General features: G+C 42.2%; 1 protein-coding gene across 9 annotated transcripts in view; it reads left to right on the top strand.

Moving 5' to 3' along the window:
- SRGAP1 (SLIT-ROBO Rho GTPase activating protein 1) overlaps positions 1–20,611 on the top strand; it is a 251,004-nt gene that overhangs the window by 198,918 nt on the left and 31,475 nt on the right. For 5 of the 9 annotated variants that reach the window (XM_077470172.1, XM_077470173.1, XM_077470170.1 and 2 more), the window contains 3 exons: positions 10,173–10,278; positions 11,232–11,456; positions 14,769–14,848. In XM_077470172.1, coding sequence (XP_077326298.1) covers positions 10,173–10,278; positions 11,232–11,456; positions 14,769–14,848 — 411 coding nt within the window. Of the gene's footprint in view, positions 1–10,172; positions 10,279–11,231; positions 11,457–14,768; positions 14,849–14,934; positions 15,016–20,611 lie in introns of all 9 variants that reach the window. The other 4 variants (XM_077470167.1, XM_077470166.1, XM_077470168.1 and 1 more) reach the window with 1 other exon arrangement.

The raw sequence follows: 20,611 nt of genomic DNA, 5'->3' as shown, positions 1-20,611 counted from the left end.
CTAACCAGATTAAGGGCCCAAGGCATAACGATTATAGTTTACCTAGACAATATGTTCTTGATAGACCAGTTGGTAGCATGCTTAGACCAAAGTATGGTCACCACATTATACTACCTGGAATACCTAGGTTGGATTCTCAACCTAGAAGAAATCTTGGATACACCCAGAAAAGGGTATTCTTGCCCCAGACAAAGATCGGTGCCATAAAGCAACTGATTCAGGTCTATTCAGCTTTGCATGAGGTTGTTGGGAAAGATGGTGGCTTCATTCAAGGCTGTTCCTTATGCTCAGTTTCATTCGAGACTGCTGCAAAACAGTATCCTATCGGCTTGGAACAAAAGGGTTCAAGCTCTAAATTTCCTAATGTGTGACTCCAAAGGTGCACCGGAGTTGCAGTTTATGGTAATAACCAAAAATCTGCAAAGTGGAAAATCCTTCCTTCAGTTACCTGGGAAGTGGTAACAACATATGCCAACCTTTTTTGGGTTGGGGAGCTGTCCTGAAAGAGGCAACTGTCCAAGAGAAGTGGTCCAGATTAGAAATGGCCTTGCCCATTAACACTCTAGAAAATCAGGCCGAGCACTTGGTCCTGAGGGCCTGAAATTCAGTTTACGGAATTGTCCTGCCAGGACTCAATCAGACAATGCCACAGCAATGGCCTATATCAGTCACCAAGGGGGCACAAGAAGTTGTGCAGCCCAGAGAGAGCTGAATCATATCTTATCTTGGGCAGAAAACGATGTGCTTTGCCTATCGGCAGTCTTCATTCTAAGAATCGTAAATTGGCATGCGGACTACTTGAGTCGCCAGCAGTTGTTTCCGGGAGAATGGTTCCTTCACCCAGATATCGTCCTGTCGATATGTCAGATGGGGGATACCAGACGTAGATCTGTTTGCATCCAGGTTCAACAAAGAAATGGACAACATTTTTATGTCAAGAACAAAGGATCCGCTAGCATGCGAAACAGATGCCTTGCTATTCTTGTGGAATCGGTTCTCACTGATTTGTGCATTACCTCCTATTTTGCCTGCGTCCATGACTTTGCAGGATCAAGCAGGAAGGGAAGTCGGTGATTCTTGTGGCCCAGGAGATCTTGGTATGTAGAGATCGTAAGATGATGGTAGGGGACCCATGGACCCTACCACCAGGGCCAGACCTTCTCTCTCAAGGTCCGGTATTCCATCCTACTTTACAAATGTAAAATGTAATGGTTTGGCTATTGAGATCCACATTCTGAAGAAGCGTGGCCTGTCTGGTTCAGTGGTGTCTACTCTGGTTAATGCAAGGAACACGGCCTCCAGAGTCATATATTAGAGTCTGGAAGGCATATGTCTCCTGGTGTGAATCCAGGGGTTGGCACCCCAGGAAGTATGTCATCGGTAGAATCCTTGACTTTCTACAGATGGGATTAGAATTAAAGCTGGCCTTGAGTACGATCAAGGGTCAGGTTTCGGCCTTATCGGTATTATTTCAGCGACTACTTGCTTTACACTCTTTGGTTCATAGCGTTATTCAGGGGGTAACGCGGCTTAATCCTCTGGTTAGGTCACCCCTGAATCCTTGGGACTTGAATTTTTAGTCCTGTTGGCATTACAGAAACGGCCTTTTGAGCCAATACAACATATTCTCTTGGTCCTTTTGACAATTTGGGGCGTTGTATAATATTTACTACTTTGATCCAGTCTTGAACGTTATTGTGATATTTTAGATGTGGTTCATTTCTTTATATTTTGTAATAAAATTTGTGGTTTTTATCTACGTGTTAGGCCTAGGGTGGTACCATAAAAGTCCATAGTGCCTCAAGTCTACATTTTTGTTCATATAGTAATTTGGGACAAATGTACTGCACCTAAAACATTCTAGCACACTTTATAAATTGACACACGTGACCATATTCTAACCTCATAGAATATAAATTTCAGCCAAAACATGTGAAAACAGTAAGTCAGGAAAAAACCCTATTGTTTAAATACCAGCATATAGAATTTCTTTTGCAGATCTTAAGGCTTAAAATGACACCATTTCTTTATTCAGTGTCACACAAGTTTTACTACCATCAGCAACACCTGGGAATTTTAGTGTGTGTTTATACATGCACTGCAGTGATAAATGATGAAACATGGTAATGAAAGTTGCAGGGAAGTGAAATCTTAGAACACATATAAGCTGTCTTGCTGCTGGCAAGCCCAACAGTGCAGCAACTTGCCATCTGCCCCTAGTGAAGGATTAAGTAACTGAAAAACGTATTTCCTAAGTGCTCATATATTCACAGAACACCACGTCATGATGAATTTCTGTCCAGTGCAAGCAATTTTTAAGCTGTCTGTTGACTCCTATGCTTTGCTTTCTCATGCCTGGTTTCTGTTTCAGCAGTGGTATTTTTATTAAAGGTTCATACATTTTCCCTTTGGACAGAGAAAGCAGTCTTGTTACCAATATCTTTGTATAGGCTTAGCCACTGGGTTTCACTGCAGGATGCAGACAGGTCAAAATGGTCAAAACTAAATTCTTGAAGTGGATCCAAGTATAGTAGATAATGGCCCTTATGTATTAAATGTGATTTCCAAGAAAAATGTTAATCCCATTTGAATGAAACCCCATCCATTTAGTAACATGGAGAGCCCTCATACTTATGCTGTTGGGTAGGAGTGGTAACGCAGATGTTTTTACATGGAGAAGACCCTAACAACCGTAGGTTAAACTTTTTAAAACTGTAGACCAGGGGTGTTCAACTTCTTGGCCTTTGTGGGCCACACTGGAAGAATAGTCTTGGGCTTCACATAAAATACACTAACAATAAGGCTAGCGTATGAGCAGAAAAAGTCAGATCACAAATGAACGATCACTGATCTAATGTACCCATTTGAGTAATAAAACTGACTTTTTATTATAATATTTTTTGTTATAAAAGTAAGAGGGCAACATACAGCCACATGGCTGTTTCTAGAGGGGTGCTGGAGAGGGATGTGCCCCCATTTTAGGTTTCAGTTGCTCCTCCCTATCCACTACCTCCCCATCTCCCACAGCTCATGGGGGGGGGGGCCATCCCATACATGCCTGTGCCTAGCTTGTCTCTGCCAACTGCTGTGGCTTCCATGCTTGCACAGCATCCCTCCAAACAAGCCCTGGCCATATGCTGAACACCCTTGGGCCGTGGGTTGGACTCTCCCTGCTCTAGATGAAGACAATTTGTTGTTCACACCCACTAGTCAGATTCTGTCTTTAAAGTGGTTCCAAAGTAAAAACGTTTATTACTTAAATGCATTAAGGTTAAAAATGTTTCATCACTTGAGCAGTGTTTGCGTTCAGATCCAAACAACTAGTCAGAAGGTGCTGTTGGGGTTTGACTGCATTTATTTACCTCATTAGACGTCGCAGTATATTTCAAACTACCCAGCTGCGTCAAAATCATCTATTCTCCAGCTATAAAACATTGTATTTAGCTACACCTAAAAATAAACTTTTCCTATGATGGAATATTTTGGATATAGATCATTAACCACTTCAGCCTCGGACCAATAAATACCTTAAGGACCAGAGGTCTTTTTGCAATTTCGCACTGCGCTGCTTTAACTGGTAATTGCGCGGTCATGCAATATTGCACCCAAACGAAATTTGCGTCCTTTTCTTCCCACAAATAGAGCTTTCTTTTGATGGTATTTGATTGCCTCTGCGATTTTTTTTTTTTTTGCGATATAAATGGAAAAAGAGCGAAAATTTTGAAAAAAAAAGATATTTTCTTCTTTTTGTTATAAGAAAAATCGAATAAACTAAATTTTAGTCATACATTGAGGGCAAAATTTATTCAGCCACATGTCTTTAGTAAAAAAAATGTCAATAAGCGAATATTTTTTGGTTTGCGCAAAAGTTATAGCGTCTACAAACTAGAGTACATTTTCTGGAATTTACACAGCTTTTAATTTATGACTGCCGATCTCATTTCTTGAGGTGCTAAAATGGCAGGGCAGTACAAATCCCCCCCAAATGACCCCATTTTGGAAAGTAGACACCCCAAGGAAATTGCTGATGGGTATGTTGAGCCCATTGAATATTTATTTTTTTTGTCCTAAGGGATTGAATAATGACAAAAAAAAAAATAAAAATTTTTTTTACAAAAAGTTGTCACTAAATGATATATTGCTCACACATGCCATGGTTATATGTGGAATTGCACCCCAAAATACATTCTGCTGCTTCTCCCGAGTACGGGGATACCACATGTGTGGGACTTTTTGGGAGTCTAGTCGCGCACGGCACCCCGAAAACCAATCACCACCTTCAGGATTTCTAAGGGTGCAAATTTTTGATTTAACTCCTCACTACCTATCACAGTTTCGAAGGCCATAAAATGCCAAAATAGCACAAAACCCCCCCAAATGACCCCATTTTGGAAAGTAGACACCCCAAGCTATTTACTGAGAGGCATGTTGAGTCCATGGAATATTTTATATTTTGCCAAAAGTTGCGGGAATATTACAAACTTTTTTTTTTTTGCACAAAGTTGTCACTAAATGATATATTGCTCACACATGCTATGGGCAGAAGTCAAATTACACCCCAAAATAAATTCTGCTGCTTCTCCCGAGTACGGGGATACCACATGTGGGGGACTTTTTGGGAGCCTAGCCACGTACGGGACCCCGAAAACCAAGCACTGCCTTCCGGATTTGAATATAAAATGCTATAAAAAACAAACTAACCAGAGTCACCCGTAACACTTATACGGTGATCAGTGGTGAAAGGGTTAACTAGGGGCAATCAGGTGGTTCAAATTTTTATTAGGTAGTATATGGGGGTCCCTGGCGCTATATAAAAACCTGACGGGGAACCTAAATAACTAACTGGCTAACCAGCGTCACCAGTGACACTTATACTGTGATCGCTGGTGAAAGGGGGTGAAAGGGTTAACTAGCAGCAATCAGGGGGTTAAAACCATTATTGGGTAGTATATCGGGGTACCTAGCGCTATAAAAACCTGGCGGTGAACCTAAAAAAATAACTAGCTACCTAGCGACACTAGCGACACTGATGCAGCGTTCAGAAAAATGATCGCTTAGTGACACTGGCAAAAGGGGGTGAAAGGGTTAACTAGCGGAAATCAGGGGGTTAAAACCATTATTGGGTAGTATATCGGGGTACCTAGCGCTATAAAAACCTGGCGGTGAACCTAAAAAAATAACTAGCTACCTAGCGACTGTAGCGACACTAATGCAGCGATCAGAAAAACGATCGCTTAGTGACACTGGCAAAAGGGGGTGAAAGGGTTAACTAGCGGCAATCAGGGGGTTAAAAACATTATTGGGTAGTATATCGGGGTACCTAGCGATATAAAAACCTGGCGGTGAACCTAAAAAAATAACTAGCTACCTAGCGACACTAGCGACACATGCAGCGATCAGAAAAATGATCGCTTAGTGACACTGGCAAAAGGGGGTGAAAGGGTTAACTCTAGGGGCAATCAGGGGGTTAAATCTTTATTGGGGGGTGATAGGGGGCTACCCTGGACCTAACACTAACTGTCCTGACAGTTTTTACTGTCACAACTGACACTGAATGCATTGATCAGTAAAGAAATGATCAATGCAATCAGTGACACTGTGACTGGGGGGGGAGGGGGGGCGGGGGGGCGATCGGGGGGGGATCGGGGGGGGTTTGTGTGCCTGTGTGTACCTACATGTCAGTGTAGTGTTGGTGCACACTTACTTTTACTGTTCTCCTCGTAGTCCGGTCAAAAAGACCGCCCCGAGGAGAATGACATCACTTCCTCCTTCCTGTGTAAACAATACACAGGGGAGGAAGCTTCTCATTGGCCAGGAGCGATCCAGAGGGGGTGGCCGAAAACCAACGGCCATCCCCTCATCACGGAGCGCTCCTGGAGCGAACCGGACCGCCGTATCCAGCGGGAGGGGGTCCGATCGGACCCCCCACCCGCTGGAATGCAATCACGTAGATGTACGTGATTATGCCTGCCTGTGCCATTGTGCTGACGTACAATGGCAATACGGCGGTCCTCAAGTGGTTAAAGAAAGAAAACCTTTTTTTTTTTTTTTTTTTTTTTTTTTACATCGCTGGAGCTGTAGAGAATGTCATATGTTGTGTGTTGTGCTTTTGAGTTGCTTCACAAATACTTTAACCTCCCTGGCGGTACGATTATTTCGGATTTTAGGTGCTAAAAGCGGTACCATTATTTTGCATGAAAATTTGGCGTTTTATATTGTAGTCCTGCAATTCTTAGGAATAACTCTCTTAAATCTGTCCAAACCAGAGTCTAGCAGACATCCCGGGTATGATAAAGTTTGAAAAATGAAATCATAAATTATAATATAAGAAATAATTATAAATAATTGTACCAAATAATAATATAACAATAATAAAAATTATTCAATAATGTAATCACATCAAAAACACTGAAATTTGCTCAGTTGCAGAATTGTCACTGTCATTACTTTTCAGTATTTGATGACGAATCTCCCCACAAATCGCTATCGCTCAATTCTACGAGTGATTCTAATTTATTATCGCTGTTTTCTAGCTGCTCTAAAATCATTTTTGATGTACAGTGACAGTTTTGGTTGCTATGGACAATCTCCAGTTTCCAGGCATAAAGAACAGTTTTTATTATATAAAACTGCATGCAGGACACTGGGCAGACCACTAGGGACAACGGGGATGTGAAATGTTTACATACAGCAATGTAATCTGTAAGATTACATTATACTGTATGTTTACTGTTTGTTTCACTTTTTGAATTTGGCGCCGATCTCCGTGCCCGTGCGTCGCAACGCTCGCAGGGCACGGAGATCGCCGATGTGATAGATCGAGCGAGACACGGCTCGCTCGTACAGCGGGGAGACGACGCTGGATCCGAGGGAGAAGGTGAGTATTCCTCCTCCTGGATCCAGCGATGCAGTCCCGAGTCTGACTCGGGGATACCGCTCTTGGTATAAAAAATCCACCCCGAGTCAGACTCGGGAAAACCGTCAGGGGGGTTAAAGCGTGAGTCTGCCGGGAGTTCCGTTTTTTTTTTTAAGCCAGCAGCTACAAATACTGCAGCTGCTGACTTTTAAAATAGTGACACCTGCCCAGCGCGCCCGCGATGTCGGCACCCGAAGCCGATCTCTCGATCGTCTCTCGGGTGCTGCCGCCGCCATCTTGGGTATGGGAATCAGGAAGTGGAGCCTTTCGGCTTCATTTCCCGGTTCCATACTGCGCATGCGCGAGTTGCGCTGCGCAATAAGGATGGTGCCCGCTGTCTCTGGGATCCGTGTGTTTCCCAGCAGGCAGCGGGGGACTTTCGGAAAGGGGCGTGGATTCTGCGGAAAGGGGCGTTCCTTTCTGCAGAATCTACGCCGGAAGTGGGTGCAGATACCTGTACTGTACAGGTACCTGCACCCTCCTCCCCCCTGAAAGGTGCCAATTGTGGCGCCGGAGGGGGGGAGGATTCCAATGAGCGGAAGGTCCACTTTAGGGTGGACCTCCTCTTTAATATAATGCTAGGATTGATCATGTTATAGTAGGCAGAACCTCCCACTAGCAAGTATTAAACAGTACATGTACTGAAATGCCTATGTTTTTTTTTTATTGAACAGAGGCAGGTTAAAAATGGGCAATAATGTTCATAAATACCCTTGCAATTTACAGTGCATCTGGAAAGTATTCACAGCGCTTTACTTTTTCCAAATTTTGTTATGTTGCAGCCTTATTCCAAAATGGATTCAATTCATTGTTTCCCTCAAAATTCTACAAACAATACCCCAAAATGACAATGTAAAAGATGTTTGTTTGAAATCTTTGCAAATGTATTAAAAAAACAAAAACGTGTACATAAGTATTCATAGCCATTGCTCAATACTTTTGTTGAAGCACCTTTGGCACCAATTACAGCCTCAAGTCTTTTTGAGTATGATGCTACAAGCTTGTCACACCTATTTTTGGGCAGTTTCTCCCATTCTCCTTTGCAGGACCTCTCAAGCTCCGTCAGGTTGGTTAGAGAGCGCTGGTGAACAGCCATTTTCAGATCTTTCCAGATTGGGTTTAAGTCCGGGCACTTGCTGGGCCACTCAAGGACATTCACAGAGTTGTCCAGTATCCACTCCCTCTTATGTTGGCTGTGTGCTTAGGGTCGTTGTCCCGTTGGAAGATGAACCTCTGCCCCAGTCTGTGGTCCAGATCGCTCTGAAGCAGGTGTTCATCAAGGATGTCTCTGTACATTGCTGCATTCATCTTTCCCTCAATCCAGACTAGTGTCCCAGTTCCTGCTGCTAAAATACATCCCCACAGCATGATGCTGCCACCACCATGCTTCACTGTAGGAATAGTATTAGCCAGGTGATGAGCAGTGCCTGGTTTCCTCCAGACATGACACTTTCATGGAAAAAAGTAAAGCGAATAAAAAAAGAGAGAAAATTGCATATAAATGTGATAGACAAGCCATATATATTATAAATGTAATTAAATTTTATAAAAAAAAAAAAAATCTCTGCAGCTGATTCAATTTTCTATAAAATGCAACACAATATGATAGACCTTCTGTACACCATTAGTATATGGAATGCACCTAGAAATGTAATTTGCTCCTTGTGTGATTTGGCTCACTGATTTTCTCAGAACTCTGCACTGAGATACAATCCTCACGAAATAGGAAAATGTAGAGTTTTTTTTTTTTGTTGTTTTTTCATCTCCGCAAGAGATAAATTGCACTTTAATAACTTTCTCTTGTAAAATGACACGTGCACAGTGTAAGCATGAAAGACTGCTTTCTTTTGCCCGATTTTCCTCCATTTGCAGATCTTGCTAAGCTTCTAATCCAATATCCTTTCTACTGCATTGGGGTACTTTTAATAAACTATAACTACTGCTCTACTTAAATCGAAATAAGTTATACTTAAATCTAACTAAGCTTGCCATACATGGATTGAAATTGAACCGGTTCAGCAGGGACCAGGCGACATTCGATTCATCTATAGGCACCACTTGGGTACAACCAGCCTGTTGAATTTATACATGCAATTACTGCCAGCGGCTATAGCTGCTAGTAGTAATTACTATGTTCTGCCAGGTGGGAAGGCTCCCTCCCCACCCCTGTGCCGGCAAAACACAATAACGTTGCAGGAAGCATTCCCCCATCAACACTCAGCAATTTTTCTTTCCTTCCACCCTTGGTGGAAAGAGAGAAAATTAAATCTATGGGATGGTTTATACTTCTGTTCAGGCATCAGTGTGACTTTTAGATACTACATTGATTCTTAAATTGGGCAGCTGTAGTTCCACTACTGCCGATGCAAACACTACAAATGACTAAACAGTTGTTTTGACTTTTTTGGCTTCTGTCTTTGATAAAGGTTGGATGTCTGCTTTCATTTTACTGGCTTATATTTGTGCAAGTCACGATTAAGTGTAATATTCCTCAAATAGTAACGTACCTAACTCACATGGTAGCCATTTGGGTTTAGAATGCTTTCATATAAAGTATATGTAAAGCCTAACTGAATGACCTTGTTTGCTGTGTATAATAATCCATTATTTAAATTCAATAATCTTTTTATTACATCTTGTTGCTACTGATTTCCTCTGTGTAGCCAGTTTCGGTCTACACGAATAGAAGATTTGAAGTGAGATTTTGGGATTTCACTGTTGTGCTGCTCACTGTTCTCCTTGCTAGAGGCTCTGGTATGCGAAAGCAAAGGCCTGCCTCTACCAAGCTGGCCTCCTACAGGTAGAGAGACTGTGGAAAACAAGGCATGGTATTTCGGTGATAGAAAAGATCAGCTGCAGTGAGACCACAAACAATATTGGAGAGTGGGCCCTCTGCCTGCCCCTTCCTTTTTTTTTTTTTTTTTTTTGGCATAGTTTTCAGAATTCACTTCCTCTTTAAGTCTGTGGCTTTGCTGAAGAAAGGAGAAAATCTGTGCAGATCAGTTTTAAAGTTCTGCTTTCCACCTAAAACCTAAAGATGAGTGATCTCAAAATGTTTGTTTTATTTAAAAAAAAAAAAATATATATATATATATATATATATATATGTGTGTGTGTGTGTATATATATTATATTATATTATATTATATTATACATGACGACGGCTTCTTGGATGTGCATGGGTATTGCAAGAAAAGTGACATTTCAAGTGCAAAGAAAATTAGAATTGAGTTATATATGTGTGTATTGTTCACAGGGGTGGAGAATCTCTGTGAGAGGGCCATCCACATCAGAAAAATCCTATTGACGTTACCCAGGACTGTGCTCATAGTCATGAGATATCTCTTTGCATTCCTCAACCAGTAAGTAGTGTTCTGTGCCTTGAAAAGAAAAATGTCCAATTTTGAGATAACCCAAGCTATACTGTAGAAAATAGATGTGCGGGGAAACATTTGTTAATTGTATGATATCGAGCACAGTACTTGTATTCTTAACCATGGGCTATATGCAGCTACCTTTTTAGATGTTTGGACACTGGCAAAAAACGCTCCAATGTGGCACTGGAAATCGTGCGACTTTGGAGATGCACTAATGTGAATGGAGCCTTAGGGAAGAAGTAGGAAAGGCAGTGGAAGTTCAAAAAAAAAAAAAGTGGTATAGTAATGAGAGAGGTGTGGTCAAGAGGTAAACACACCCTAATTTGTGATGCAGTAAGGCAGTGCATTATGGGATATGAAGTTTCCTGGATGGTCACCTGATACAGGATTGATGGGCTCAGAATGCATTTTTTTTAAATTTGAACAGAGTGCTGCCATGGACTAAGGTCTGTGAGAGATGAGCACACTTGGATAGCTCGGGCAGAAAAAAAAACATTAGAAAAGGCTCCTGTTATAACAAGTGAAGTTCTGCTTTAGAAGGTGAAGTTAGACTTTAAATGGAATCTGTCACAATATAGAACACCTGTGTGGGAAGGATATGGTTTCCCAACTAACATGTCGCCTAACTGGTTCCAGAGCTCCTGAGACTTGATATGTTGCTTGGATATATGTATTTTATTTTGTGTCCAGTTCCATAAAGAGGCATAAGCTGTTGGAGTTTACCAGTTCCCATCAGTTGGTTTACAAACCTAAGGCAAATGTCATGGGTGTCTGTGTAGACCATGTAATGATTCTGGATAACTTTATCCTCCTGTTATGTTCATTTTTTTATTTGTATTTATTCATCTCTTGATCATTGTATCTTCATTTGCAGCAGAATATTCTGGTGCTTTGAAAATGAGCCTGATTTTTATTTTTATTTTTTCTTCTCTGTACAGCCTCTCTCAGTATAGCGATGAGAATATGATGGATCCATATAACCTGGCCATTTGTTTTGGCCCCACATTAATGCCTGTTCCTGACGTACAAGACCAGGTGTCCTGCCAGGCCCATGTGAATGAAATAATTAAAACAATCATCATTCATCATGAGAGCATTTTCCCAGATGCTAAAGAGCTGGAGGGTCCGGTTTATGAGAAATGCATGGCTGGAGATGACTACTGGTAAGTCGAGAAATGTTATTTTGCAGCATAACATGTAACCCTCTTTCTGCATAGTTGGCTTTTACAGGATACAATGACTTGCAAATCTCAAAAACACATATTTTATTCACATTAGAAAATAGCTAACATATCAAATATTCAAACTGAGAAATTTTACCTTTTTAAGGAAAAAAATTAAGGTAATTTTGAAACTGTAGCAACACATTTTAAAGTTGGGACAGGACAACAAAAAGCTGGCAAAGTACAACCCCAATTCCCAAAAAGTTAGGACTGGGCCCTGTTTACCACAGTGTAGCATCCCCTCCTCTAACACTCTGTAAACCTCTGGGAACTGAGGAGACCAACTGCTCGATTTTTGGGAGGTAAATGTCATCCCATTCTTGCCTGAGCATATGCTGCTCTAAAACCTAGATATAGACTCACTGGCCACTTATTAGATACACATGTTCAATTGCTGGTAACACCTTGCTAATCAGGCAATCACATGGCAGCAACTCGATGCATTTAGGCATCTAGACGTGGTGAAGACAACTTGCAGAAGTTCAAACCGAGCATCAGAATGGGGAAGAAAGGAGATTTAATTGACTTTGAATGTGGCATGGTTGTTGGTGCCAGACAGGCTGGTCTGAGTATTTCAAAAACTGCTGATCTACTGTGATTTTAATGCACAACCATCTCTAGGGTTTACAGAGAATGGTCCGAAAAAGAGAAAATATCCAGTGAGCTGCAGTTGTGTGAATGAAAATGCCTTGATATCAGAGGAGAATGGGCAGACTGGTTTGAGATGATAGAAAGTCAAAATTGATCGGAGTGATTGGAGTACCATAAAAAGTAAATTAAAAAAATATGTATGAACAGTCCTCAGTGAGTATTAGTCCAATAATAATGATCCAATAATTAACAGTGAAGGTGAATATAAACTCCTTGATACAGACTCCACCCTCTGATGTGATCCACCACATAAAATGCACGCTTTGGTGAGCCTGTATAATTGGTCAATGTCCAGACATCAATCCAGCAGCAGCACCCCTCTGTGGTTACACCAAAGGCAAGCCAGGATATCTCAATCCGACGGATATATGGGGCAGGCAGCAATCAGAGACCCAGAAAATGGAGAGAGGCTCACCATAGTGTGAATCAGTATAACAAAAGTTTATTAAAAATAAAATTGCACTTACACAGAACTGCAGATAAAAACATATATAGAAAAATTGCCAGCCGGCTTGCAGACACCTGTCTGAATAAGAGGTATACCGCAATGTCAACCTCCCAACTTGCGTTTCGTCTCAAAAATATGTCGTCTGGGGAACTCATCGCTTTAAATAAATTTCCAAAAACACGCCTAGTTGTGAAACCTAAGTAGCGGTACCTAATTATATCATTGAAAGGTAGAAATAACAGGTATTGTATTAAATCCCAATAAGACTAATGCTGAAAAGTGGAAAAGACTAAATATATGTAAAAAACGAATAGAGAACAGGAGCAATTCGAGTTGTATATGAAAAATTATGCAAAAAGCATATTGGGGTAAACACTTGAGTGTTAGTCCCGCTGTGCCACCTAGCGGGGAGAGAGAGAACAGAACACTCAAAAAGATCTATATATTTCAAATAAATTGCTACTGGTGTCGCATAACATGATAGTGCTTCCACATGAGCTAGAAGGACTGAATGTACGTCCCTACCAACCAATAAATACACCTTCCATATTGATAATAAAAAAACAATTTGTGCCTGTCACATAGAAGTCAGTGATTCCTAAACCATATATATATATATGTATGGCCACTAAGGATTCACATCAAGTGCACATAGACACAATACCATAGTTTACGAATTATCGATAAATGCATTTAAGTCGACCTCCACATTTAACCCAAAAGGGGTATAGCATTTTATTTTATGTATCTATGCCATCTCCAGCCTTGAGATACCACGCACCAAGGACCCACCCCTCCAATGGGGGGTGTACCTATCAATCCCCCAAAAAATGGTCTTGGCAGGATTTTTGTTGTGAACTTCTAGGTAGTGCCTGGAGACTGGATGCTTAAGAGAGCCATTTTTTATATTCGTCATTAAGTCTAATCGAAAGAGCCGTTTAGTCCTGCCCACATACTTTAGTCCACACGGACATTGGAGCAGGTAAACAACCCCCTCGGGTGGAGCATGTGATGAATAGCTTAATTTTAAATTCTGCCAAGGTACTTGTTGATATGAATTACAGTTCTCCTGTGTGGGCATCCACTCAGGGAGCACACCCCACACCTCCTACATTGGTACAACCCAGTCAAATTCTCGAAGGACCAGTGAAGTAATTCTCAAGAGTTCCTATGACGCATTTTATAAATTCCAATGATTCTGTCTTATAACTGGTCACGTGCTAGCAATTGTGGTATACTGATTTAATATTTATAGTAGAATATCTTCACCTATCTGAAAAAGTGATATCATGAGGAAGCACAGTGAAATAACGTTTTATATAAATAGTAGTTGCATTGATTGATTCATGCACTATAGCAGTTCAATTGATGTAATTGAATTAACAAGAATGTTGGGGTCATGATGTGTTATGTTCTATCTAGCAAGATGGCCTGATTACATATGGCATGTGATCATTTGTATATATGACCCTTTTCTATTACTCCAGCATCATTATTTTATAAAGGGTTGCTAAAAATAGTGTTTTTTTATTTTTATGCAGCCCACTGGGTATTTCAGATAGGCCTTGTTTTACTTGTATGTGATTTTAAACTGATCTAAACTGACAGGTTGAAAAGGATTGCGTTGATTCTCTGCTTTACAATTATCCAGAGGCACAAATATAGTATCATATAGTTGACGCTTCCATGCATTGTGCTATCTTTAAAGCCCAATTCTCGGAAATTTGAAAATGATCCCATGCAATTTTGGCTGCACTCGCACTGCAAGGGTTCACTGCTTCTTTAGTCTGGGGAGAGGAAAAGGACATTAACTTACCTAATGCTCTGTTCCCCTAGCAGATGGCACTTCCCTGCACTAGGGCAGTGGATTGTCCCTTGGCATTATCATGTCCAATACAGGGCTATGATGTCAGGACCTTAGACCACTGTAGCGTGAGTAGATGATGCAAAGACCGGTCTAGCACAATGGAGAATCTCATAAGTTATATCTACTGTAACAAGTCCCCAGGACCTAAACAAGCATTTAACTGTTGCAGTGCAGGTGCAGCCCACCTGCAAGGTATAATGGTTTAAGTTTTCCAGAGTTGAGCTTTAAGGATGAACTTTGGAAGTATTTGTTTAGTCATGGTTATATTTTGTCTTTGCATTACTAGTGACAGCCCATACAGTGAACATGGCACATTGGATGAAGTGGATCATGATGGTGGCACTGAAGCTCACACAAGTGAAGATGGTATGATTTTTTTATTCTTGCCGCCCCATAAATCTAATTTTGAAGTGTCATTATTTTCCATTTATCTTGCATTCTCTCACTAACAGACAATACAGAACGTAATGGTATCAATGCTTGGAGACAGATTATTACATTACATGACTTCACTGCCTGCATGCTTGCCCCAGGTCAGTGACTCAAAGTATTGAAGCCATAGACAAGCAGGCACCTAGCCTTTTTCGGAGGTCAGCAATGACTGCTTCTTAAACATGCTGACATCAGTAATTCATTGATGCCAGCCTTTCCATCTTGATTCATATTCCAATAAAAAATAAATGCCATATGTTTTATAGTGATCCTTATTTTAAAATGCTTAAAGGAAACCTGTAATGAGGCAAATTTGTTTGCTGCCATTGATTACCTCCTTTTGAAATGCTAGTTGCCTGGCTGTCCTGGTGAATATTTGGCTTAAACACTTTTCTGAGTCATTTACCCAAAACAAATATGTAACCAAAGAAGTCTAAACTTCTGATCTTTACAGTGTACTTGTTCTGGGTTAGTGACTGACTATTGAAGCCAGAGGCTTGACATGAGATCCAAGCTAATATTCATGCCTATATATAAAGATATGAAAAAAGGACATTTCTCACTTCTGCAATGGAAGTTCCCACATGGTAGTGAGCAAGTAGTAAGCTATATTAATGGGACTCTACACAATTGGCAAAATCTTAGATAAATGAAAAAGCAATGACGTGCTGTAACTGCATATTTTTATAGTAAGGATTGTTTGAGCTGTCAAAAGTTACTAAATCACAGAGCAGCAGAACTACTGAACAAATTGGGTTTGGAATAAAACCATTAAAGGGGGAATGCTTTGAGGACCAGTGGAGGAATATGGTCTATTGCAACTAGATGCCATATTTGTTGTATTTGTTGGAATATGGAACTTAAAGTGCATGTCAATTCTTACAATTACAACTTATTTGCCCCCTTATGCTATGTAAAATGTACCATTATAAGTGTTCTATCGTATCTATTCTATAGGTACAAAAAAGTCTGTTGATCTTACCAGAAATCTTATAGGCTGATAACTTTTTTTTTTTTTTTTTTTTTTTTTTTTTTCCTGCCTCAGGTGCACTCTTAGGCCTCATGCACATAGGACGTTTTGCTGTCTCTCTTAGATAACTTTTCTCCTGGCAGCAGCATTTTTGCAAAAAAAACAGCTTGATGCTTGTCAACGCATGTAGTGTCTTTAGGCGCATTGAAGCAAATAAAGCGCTTGGGCATTAATTCATTAGCCAGAATAATAATTTATTCTGGTCATTGAATTGAAAACGCTCAAGAGCTAAACATGCCTAGTGTTGCCATATGTAAATGTGTCCAAACATGTGTTAAGCATTTTTTTTCTGCCAAAACACTGCGGCTCCTGCACATGCTGGCTGTGGGGGTTTTCTGTCTGTAATCTCCTTTAAATGCCTATGGGTGCATAGACACACTGGCTAACATGGGGGCGTTTAGAGGCAGAAAATAAAACCCCAGATGTCTCTAACAGCCACATTAAAAAGCGTCCAGTGTGTATGAGGCCTCATAGATGGCGTTGTCCCCAGATAGCTCTGTGAACTCCATAAACTCTATACACCTGTCCCAGGGCAACAACTTTGTCCCTCCAAAAATACAATACTGTGAGTGCAGTCACCTTTTGCCAGGAAACATGTTACTGGAAAGATTGCAGTTTTTTTTTTGTTTTTGTTTTTCAATAATAACAAACATGTTATACTTGCCTCCTCTGTGCAGTGGATTTGCACAGAGCTCCCCAAATCTTCCTCTTCTTGGGTGCCTCTTCTCTGCTCCTGGCCCCTTCCTCCTGTTGAGTGCTGCATCCTGTGGGGGGCACCCAAGCCGAGTCACAGCTCCCTGTGTCCATTTAGACACGGTGCTGTGGCCTGGCCCCGCCCCCACTCTCTTATTGACTGGCTGAGATATTGGCTCCCACTACTGTCAAAATCAGTCAATCAGAAGAGAGAGTCTTGAATGGCACTTGACACTTGTGGACATAGATGGGGCTCAGGTAAGTATTAGGGGTGCTGGGGCGGCTGCTGTACATAGAAGGCTTTTTATCTTAATGCATAGAATGCATTAAAATAAAAAACCTCCTGACTTTAAAACGCCTTTAAAATAAAAAATGAATTGTTGATAATAGCACAGTGCTCCAAATTTAAAGATCAATCGCTTGTACACGTGAGTGCATTGGTAATCATGGGCAGTTTCAGTACCATAGCATGATTAGAATAGTAAAAATCATTGTTGTGGGCTTAGCCTTATCTGTTAATGTGGACAGCTTTACCCCGGATGCCTGCATACTTAGATGTGACGGTTTTAATCATCAACCATGTGAGTTGCTAAATGTTGTGCCTTATTTAAATGTAACCATATTGCTACACTTAGAGGAGCCTCTCTTCTCATTTATCCTCAATTGTGACATGACGCTAATCTTATATCAAGACATCGCTTGTTTATCAAGTCAAGATATATACAAAAAACATTTTAAAAATGTTCTCAAACCAAGGTTTTACTGTACTTACCTCCATGCTTCAGCATCGGTGTGATACCACAGCTATCCCCCAGCACTAAGCGCAATAACTGAGTGAGCACAAAATCGTCAAGAGCCTGGGGTGGCTCCGTGACGTCAGGCTAAAGCAGGGGCGGATCCAGGGGGGGGGCAACGGGTCAATTGCCCCCTCCGAGAATACCGGCAGCTGATAACAGCAAAGCCGGTTCCGCGTGTCCAATCGCGGCCGGTTCCGCGGGTACCAGCGGGCCGGTTCCGCGGGTCCAATCGCGGCCGGTTCCACGGGTACCCGCGCGGCCGGTTCCGCGGGTCCAATCGCGGTTGGTTCCGCGGGTACCCGCGCTGAGTGGACGGGTGAGGGGGGGCAGCTGGGCGGCTTAGGAGGGCTGCTGGCCAATCAGGAAGCCAGCAGGCAGGGGAGCAGGGAGATGACATCATCTCTCACTGCCCTGCATCCCTCCAGTTCCGCCCTCACTGTGTAGGAAGCTGTGTGCAGCAGAGAGATTGCATCCTCTCTCTGCTGCCTATCTTCACTCTGGGACCCAACAAAAGACCACCTTAGCAGAAAAGTGACACAGTAGGTGACAATCCGCAATGTGTGGCAGGCTACGTGGCAAGTGGCAATCCGCAATGTGTGGCAGACTACGTGGCAATCCACAATGTGTGGCAGACTACGTGGCAAGTGGCAATCCGCAATGTGTGGCAAGTGACAATCCGCAATGTGTGGCAGGTGACGTGGCAAGTGACAATCCGCAATGTGTGGCAGGCTACGTGGCAAGTGGCAATCCGCAATGTGTGGCAGGCAACGTGGCAAGTGAGAATCCGCAATGTGTGGCAGGTGACATGGCAAGTGACAATCCGCAATGTGTGGCAGGTGACGTGGCAAGTGACAATCCGAAATGTGTGGCAGACTACATGGCAAGTGGCAATCCACAATCTGCGGCAGACTACGTGGCAAGTGGCAATCCGCAATGTGTGGCAGGTGACGTGGCAAGTGACAATCCGCAATGTGTGGCAGGTGACGTGGCAAGTGACAATCCGCAATGTGTGGCAGGTGACGTGGCAAGTGACAATCTGCAATGTGTGGCAGGCTACGTGGCAAGTGGCAATCCGCAATGTGTGGCAGGCAACGTGGCAAATGACAATCCGCAATGTGTGGCAGGTGACGTGGCAAGTGACAATCCGCAATGTGTGGCAGGTGATAATCCCCAATGTGTGGCAGGTGACGTGGCAAGTGGCAATCCGCAATGTGTGTCAGGCAACGTGGCAAGTGACAATCCGCAATGTGTGGCAGGTGACGTGGCAAGTGACAATCCCCAATGTGTGGCAGGTGACGTGGCAAGTGGCAATCCGCAATGTGTGTCAGGCAACGTGGCAAGTGACAATCCGCAATGTGTGGCAGGTGACGTGGCAATCCGCAATGTGTGGCAGGCTACGTGGCAATCCACATCTGGTGGCAGGCGATGTGGCAAGTGACAATCCGCAATGTGTGGCAGGTGACAATCCGCAATGTGTGCCAGGCTACGTTGCAAGTGGCAATCCGCAATGTGTGGCAGGCTACGTGGCAAGTGAAAATCCGCAATGTGTGGCAGGTGACGTGGCAAGTGACAATCCACATTTGGTGGCAGGCGACATGGCAAGTGACATCCTCGGGGCTCCCACTGATTCTGCATTATGGTGAGTTGAACCATTTAATTTTATATTACAATGTATTAATAGAAATAATGCGCTTCAATCATCCTGACACCATAACAACCATGGTGCCGTAATGATTGAAGCGCAAACACCAGCCATTTCCCATATAAATTGCCCCCAAAAAAACATATTTTATAGCAGTGCCCCTCCCGAGACTAGACTCTGGATCCGCCCCTGGGCTAAAGTCAGTTGTCGGCTGAGTCTGCATGTACGTGCACTCCTGTGACCAACAAGGGAAGTATGACCAAAAAAAGCTTTGGTTTATTTCTGTTTCCAGATCTCTGCATGCACAGCTTCTCTTTTTAAAACTGAACTCTGGGGAAAATGGAAGACTACTCTTACAGTGGGGCCTGTCTAAGGTAACATGAAAAAGCAGTACTTTATCCATTGCTCCCATGGGCTTCCTCCCCTCTGCGCAGCTTCCACCGGATCCTCTTCTTTTTTTTTTTTTGTGCTCCTTTTGGTTGCAGGCGCTCCAACATGATCACGTACAATGCAGGATCAGCAGCCTAAACTTAAAATAAGCATTTAACTTTTGTATTTCATGGGAGTCCCACTGCAGGATAGGTTTTGACGCTCCCTTGAGGTTCAGCTTTTAGCTGCTTTGGGAATCTAGCAACCATTTTCTATTCACACAGGGTCCTAGTATATAGAATTAGCTGAAAAGCCAGGCATTTTTAGGCCCCATTCACATATGGCAATTTGGGATCACTGCAGAATCGCTACAAATCCAAATCGCCCTGCAAAAAGTGGCAAAACGCAACACGTGCGTGTGCCATTAATTTTTAATGGCACTTGAAATCACGGCAAACTGCATTGCGCAAAGATTGATGCCTGAAAAGGAGCAGGTGTTTCTTTTGAGTGATGAGCTCCGTGCGATGCTGATTGCAGCACGATTTATTGTGGCAAAATTGCACGGCAATTCAGGTGCCAATAAAAAAAAATGAATGCCACCCAAACATGCATGGTGCATTTTGTCACTATTGCAATGTAATTTGTAATCATAGGCAGAATCACTGTGATTATATCCACGATCCCAAATCACTAGTTGTGACCGGGGCCTGAAAAAGCATTGAGGGAATAAGCAGAGTAACAGAGAATGAAAAGGGGAAATGATGGGTGGTTAAATATAAATTTAAAATTGGAGGAAAACACCAAATTCTAAAATATTACAAGTGGAATAAGGGAAGTTTGGCATTATATGTTCATAAGTGAGTTTTCATGTGATTAACTCATGTTTGCATTTACTTCCCTAGAAGTAAATAGATATATGGTCATCATAGTGTTGATCTGCTAACATGGAAATACGGGGAACTACACTTGATATGCAAAGAAACTCCCTCGTGTTCAGGTACATTCCATTCCAGCAGAGACGGAATCTCTATTTGTCCACAGTTCGCCGTGATGTCACTGCACACAAATCCTAAAATATGCCAACCTTGTGTGCGTGATTGTCAGCATGTTTGAGCGTTCAGAATATAAGAATAGTGACGTGTGTTTATTGTTCAGAAATACAAGCC

The sequence above is a fragment of the Lithobates pipiens genome, unplaced genomic scaffold (assembly GCF_037356315.1).
Source record: "Lithobates pipiens isolate NorthernLeopardFrog02 unplaced genomic scaffold, aLitPip1_a1.2 Scaffold_8, whole genome shotgun sequence".
Taxonomy (NCBI): domain Eukaryota; kingdom Metazoa; phylum Chordata; class Amphibia; order Anura; family Ranidae; genus Lithobates; species Lithobates pipiens.
This window is presented reverse-complemented; position numbering and strand designations above follow the sequence as displayed.